General features: G+C 36.0%; 1 protein-coding gene across 1 annotated transcript; it reads left to right on the forward strand.

The window, feature by feature from the left end:
* Positions 1–4,090: 4,090 nt before the first annotated feature.
* On the forward strand, positions 4,091–5,106 carry rgs1 (regulator of G protein signaling 1; the record flags this gene model as incomplete). Its single annotated transcript, XM_079347893.1, has 4 exons — positions 4,091–4,123; positions 4,336–4,420; positions 4,518–4,684; positions 4,930–5,106. The coding sequence occupies 4 exons, from the start codon at positions 4,091–4,093 to the stop codon at positions 5,104–5,106; spliced, it is 462 nt and encodes a 153-aa protein (XP_079204019.1).
* Positions 5,107–6,685: the final 1,579 nt, after the last annotated feature.

Below are 6,685 nucleotides of genomic sequence, written 5' to 3' on the forward strand. Positions count from 1 at the left end.
AAAAAATAAAAATAGTCTTGAAGGATAAAATCAGATTGAAGGTCCCTTCAGGATTCTTCTTTTTGTTTTCATGATACAATTTGAGAGATACTTTGTAATAAAATAAAACATTTTGTTAACAGAAAACATTTCAGAGTGAAAAGAATCTTATGCTTATGTCCACACTCTCTTGGTCTAGAGAAGCATGTCCCAATTACACACTGGAACAACACTGAAAAGAAACAAATCCAATGCATCATTTCAAGAGAAAGGTTGATACAATATTAGTAAAACAAGAAAGGAGCACTTGGGAGGACAACAGTGCTACCCTGTGTCTGATGATAAAATTACAACTCTATTGTAGACAAGCAATTGTGTATCAGATCCAACACATTCATTGTCAATGAATTAGTATAAAAACAACTAAATGTCTTTTTCTGCATTAGAACTATTAAGAAAAAGATGAAAGAAAAGAAAGCGCCTTGAACACTCAAATACAACACTCTTCGGTGCAGTCTTAGGTTTCCTGGCCGTGCCTTTTTTAAAAAACAAATTCCTGAACCTGGTTTGTCTGCACACATGCAAATAGGGGTAGCCTGGGTGTTTTCCATCACCTGCTGTGATTTACATTCTTGGTTTGTTTGAACCCAGCACGACTCCAATGTTGGTGAGGAAGGTCAGGACAGGTTAAAATGCACTAGACATACTGATTATGATATATGTATCAGGAGTCACTGTTTGACATGACCTGCATACAACGGACAAATGCAAAGGAGTTGAAGTTAGGGATTCATATATGATCACATGACTGAGTGATGCTATATTTTCTGCTGTGAAGGGATGAGTCAGAAATATTTTTGCTTGTTTTGAACTAAAAAAAACAATATGAAAACAACCAGTAGATTGTTGTGCAGATTATTTTATAACTTTTGGTAAAGGTTATTTATTTTTGTTAATTCATAACTCTATTCTCAATATATATATATCAAATCTCCACTGGTTCTACTTTAAGCTATATGGGTATGTGGGTATAATTATGTATTTAATATCTTACCAGAGGTTTGCTTGTCATGCTGGTTATAAACAAAGTTAGTTGACTGGTAATGTCTTTAACCTTGTTCAGACTGTCTATTCATCGTCTCACCTTAACAATGAATGTCACAGAGGCGTAATGGGGGAGACTGAGTGGTCCCACCTCTGCAGAGTCAGCAGGGAAGAGAAGTGCTGTGTTTTTGTAAGTGGAGCTCCTGCTTTTCCCTATAAACAGAGTGCTTTTCAACACTGTAACGCAATGTCAATTCACAGACTAGAACACCTATATCGAGCCATTGCATGCATTGTGTTGAATGTAAAAAGACAAAGATGGCAGAGCTTCGTGGAATCAGACTGGAACCTCTTGTTATCGGTTCCACCATTTTCATTGATCTTCAAAAATGTCACCGACCCTGACATTCTGCCCAAACATTTACCTAATGTCTAAAAATGCTTATTTACAACTAATACAATACAAGGGGCTATTTCACAGAACTCACCTCACAGGGCTTCACCTCAGACACTTGTACTAAGTGTACTCAAAGCAACTCGTATACTTACCTGCACACTTTCTGACACTGCACACCTGTTCAACAATTTTTGTAAAGAAATCACAAAGTCACTCACTCCTTTTGCTCGGAAATACCTGATAAAACAATAAATTACTATTCTTCGCCCTAACTATCACCAAGAAAACCATCCTCTTGAACTGGAAATCAAAAAACAATACAAAGACCACACAATGGAAAAACTTACTTACAGATTAGATCTCCATGGAAATCATCTCCACCCCCTTCTCCACCGATGATCCTGCAATAGATCCACTCTCAGTCTGGTTACCGCTCATTAACTCTTCACAAACCTGACCTCATCAGTCAATCTCAACTGTCACTCCAAGCATCATCTATGAGTCCTTTGTTTTTGTTTTTTTCTTTTTTTTGCCCGAGAACCAATCACACCCTGTCAATAAAAACAAACCGCACAACCATATTCAACTTCACAACTATACATACACCTAAATATAACTAACAATTGATTAAGAAATATTGTAATTACTGCCATTATTATGTCTTGTAGTACCATTATTAGTGTCATTATAGTAATTAATTGATATTATTATTATTATTATTATTATTATTACTATTATTATTACCATTGTTTCTTCTCTACTGTTGTCTCTATTTTGATGTACTCAAAATGTTGTCGTCTCTATTAATATTATAAGTATCAGCATATATATTATTTTATTTTTTTTCTCTGTTATGGTTGAGAGAACTGTTGTTATTTTATTATTCATAGATTTTTTTAAATCTGTTTTATTTTAATTTTATTATTATTATATTTATTCATTTTGTTTTAATTATTCTTTTTTTTCTTCTCCCTTTCTCTCTCTCTAGTTACATTGATTTCAAACCAAATCCCCTCTTACTGCCCCCAACACATACAGACACACGTACACACAAAACACCCTTAAAAAACAATGCCATTAGTTCCTGCTCCTTTCTGTTTGTCTTGTTGTCTTGTTTATTCTGTCTTGAAAGTTAACACATAATTTCAAATCCCCACATTTATATGTCACTTGTACTGTACTGTCTTGTATCGCAAATACTAATAAAAAATGTCAGCAACCCCTCAAAGGATAACAATGACATCTATCATTTGGTGACAACTTTGTGTTCTTTCAAAGATAAATTTTACTGACTTTTGTGATCACCTGATTTTCCCTTTAGCTACAAAATTTATTTAAGATGCAGATGTAAATTAGCTTGAAGCTAACTGTGGAACAATGCACAACATTTGATTTTCATATTTTACATTGTCCCTTAACAAATAAAATAAGTCTAAGTATCACTTACTGATACTTAGACTTTCCTAAATTTTGGCCAACACCATTTTGGATTTTGGAGAAAAGTAGCAGACTTGCCACTTGCTTGCACACATCTGCAGAAGTAGAGTAAGCAACAAGTGAACACCACACAAACAACTCCAAAAGTCCTCTCTTCACTGTGACTTCTTGTTTTCTCTGCTGGGAATAGCAGCAATAACAATCATGACCTGCCAAAGTTTTGAGCACCATTAGTTAAAGCTGCATGACTTAGAGCCTACATATGATTTAAACAGGTTAGTTATTAATTGTTTACATGAAATGAAACACATGTAAGAGAGAGCAACACCAATTTCCGTCCATGGTGTAAAAATATATATGGCTTCATTTTTTCTCAACCTGGAGGTTTCCTCTAAAAATAAACACACATTTAATGCACATTTAGAAACTGAAAAACGCTGAACATGAAAAAAACTTTATATTGGAAGTTATATTGATCACCTACAACAGGTGAAGGTGTTGTAGGTGACGTATTAATAATTTAGTACTTGTTGCATTTTTTGTCAACTTGTTGAGTACGTATCGCTGCAGATATGCAAATGGTAGGATGACAAGGCTTTTTCTTAATAGTGAATTTGTTTATGGATATTTGTTTGTGGTTGGGATTTTTCCCAGAGCTTCCTGACCATTGTTCAATAATTTAGTTAAATCAAATTGTGACTTTGATATGTAGTGCTGTACCACAGAAAACCATTAGATCACCATCTTCATGATTCTGAAAAACACTGCCCTGTAGTTCAAACTGAGTCTTGAAGAACTTTAGTTTTTATAGATACATAGTTTAATCATCTTAATCTTTTTCTATAGTTTGTCTCCAGTGACATAAATCCTCTGCCACTTTTGTATCGTCAATAACATTTTAATGATCTCTGTTTGAACAACAGGTGTGGTCAGCATAAATCACAGCCGAGCTCTCGTCTCCTCAAGATGCGGAAGGATGCCCTGTCTCTCCCAACATCAACACTTTGCATACAGATTTCCATATATTCCATCCATGTTGGGTGAGGATCATTTAGATTTGTTCAGTCACTTGACTCCCTTGTTTCCATACAAACACGACTCCATCTTCAGTCTGGCTGGATCTTATCTCTGTCTCCCTTCGTAGAGGACGAGGAGATGGCGATAAAGTGAGTTACTGCATATTTGATTATTGGGCCTTTACCATTTTTCATCAGGAAACAGCTTACAGCAGCCATGTGGAAAATACCCGGGAGTTTTTCATTCACTGTAAGTCTCACCATGCAACAGTAAATTCTAAAGAAAATTGAAGAGTTTGAAGGTTGCTGTAAGGTGCTAAATGAAGAAGGAACAGCATTTTAAAGGTTGCTTTAAAAACATGTGAAATGCTTAAAATAATTATTCATTTGGTCTTGCAGTATGGTTTGCAAGTGAGTTCACAGATAACTGGGCTAGTGATAGATCTTGATGCTCTTTTCAAGGGTAGATTGTGTTGCTTCCCCAAGGATCCGCTGGAGGATGTTGAAACTTGGAGGGAATCTGTGGACAAAGTTCTCAGTTGTAAAGGTGAGGTTTTCAAATATACAAGCATATAAACAGTATATATAAATATATATAGATATATTTACATTTATAGATTCTTGCCATGATGTTTGATTTACAGCCGGACAAATAGCTTTCCGGGAGTTCCTGAAATCCGAGTATAGTGAGGAGAACATCCTGTTTTGGCTCGCCTGTGAGGAGTACAAAAAAATCAAGACAGCCCCTGCGATGATCTCATCTGCTAACAGGATCTACTCAGAGTTCGTCCAAACAGAAGCACCCAAACAGGTAAAAACTGCAAGCTTGTCAAAAAAACCCCACCTTTTTTTAAAATTATGTATTAAAAAGTCATTGGAGAGTTATACTTGGATGTAGTGACTGCAATAAAGCTGTGCATTTGTGCAATCTGTGCAGATGAAACTCTAAACCTCCTTTTTTACTGCACACAAGTTCTTTCTCCTCTCAACATTATAGTGAATGATAATGAAAAGAGGTGTTGTAAGATGCCCCTGGGCTATATTGTTTGATTTCAGATCAACATAGATTGCAGTACCAGAGAAAACATAACAAAGAACATCTCCCAGCCGACCCTGACTTCGTTTGATTCAGCACAGAAGCTCATCTACAGTCTGATGGCCAGGGATTGCTATCCACGGTTCCTTAAATCCGACATCTATCAGGGACTCCTGAGGAGAGGCGATTCAAGGTGACTGTTTTAAAACTGACAGCCTCTCACCAAAGGCCTATAAAAAAAGAAAAAAAAAAACCTTCTCTCCATCTCTGATCTTCTGTAGCCTGCTTTGATTTCAGTATGGATAAGGGGTTCATGCCAGACGATCCAGCTCCTAAGTTTAGTAGTTTTATCTCAATCTGTGTGATTCAGTAGACAGATACAGCTCAGAGAATGTTTGTATTATAATGTATCTCTTTAATTATATGAAGTTTAAAAAATAGTCTCCAACGACATTGAGCACATAATTCCTCCCTGATTATCTACTTTTCCCCCATGAGGTTGATGATACAAAAATAACTCCTTTTATTGTCAAGTATTATCACCAACTCATTCTAATTGATTATGCAAATGATTAAACCTTTTGTGCTCTGACAAACACAGCTTTAATGCAAATAAATATGTGAGTGCCTTGTTCAACCTCCTTGTTTTGTATTTTGTCCATGATGTTTTTCATATGCACTCTAGAAAGGATTTTTTGAAGATGTAAAAAACAAGACGTAAATGTAGCTGTGTAATATTTGGGTGTGGTTATTTGAATGTGATTCAAATTTTTTTTTTTTTGTATTCATGATGCAAATCCTCTTTTTTTGATTCAATACGGGCTAAACTATTTCTAACCAGGGGCATGTCAAAATTGTGGTCTGGGGTGGCATGGGTGTCCTCTTAGAAAACTGATTGGCCTCTCTCCCCAGTTCTCAGCCATTACTACATAATGAATCTTTCTGTTTAGAGGCAGAGCTTATGTTCAAACTGTAGCTTCTTTTTGATTTGACTCTTTTGAGTCTTCAAACAATGAAGCATGGAAGTGTACTACTTTATCCCTCTGATGTTTTTTTGCTTCTTAAAATAATAATACAATACAAAATAAATATACAAATTACATACTGTATACCGTACTGGATGAGTCGGCCAATGATTTGTCCTGATGTAAACCCCACGCTCACTGCTAGTATAGGAGCATGCAAGGTCTCGTCTGCAGTAAGCTCAAGTTTTCATCCATACTACGTCATATAAATGTGTTTAGACTGAAATGCTGAAATGGTAAATAGTTGGTATTCAGACTGACTTGACTTTATCCCTCCCCTTTATCCCTTGCCGTACACCAGATGGCAATAAAGTTCTTCAAGCGACCATTTCATCGAATAGGAGGTCAGAACTAGCATACACTTCCTCTAACTTAGTATAGTGTTTCTGCAACATCCGACTAGAGCAAGCAGAAGGTATCACATTTACTAAATCCTTTGTAGGAAGTGAGTGAAGCACCGTCTAGTGATGCATGTTTCTTTTTTTTCTTTTTTTCAGAAAAGCCAGACACACGTGAGTTGTAAGTAGAGCACCTGTGGTGGCTTTACTTGCTTTACTGTTGCTGTGTGAGTTCATTCATCATGAAAATTTACCTGAGAGGAATCAAATCAAAACATTATCTCAAAAGTGATGGAAAATGCTGTCAGAATAAAATGATTTACCCTTATGAAGTGAAGATTAGCGCAGGCTGTGTATGTAGAATTAGACCATATGAGGTACACTCTCTGCTTTCTGCTTGCTTGTTATTTTTA

Source organism: Symphodus melops, assembly GCF_947650265.1.
Source record: "Symphodus melops genome assembly, chromosome: 7".
NCBI classification, from domain to species: domain Eukaryota; kingdom Metazoa; phylum Chordata; class Actinopteri; order Labriformes; family Labridae; genus Symphodus; species Symphodus melops.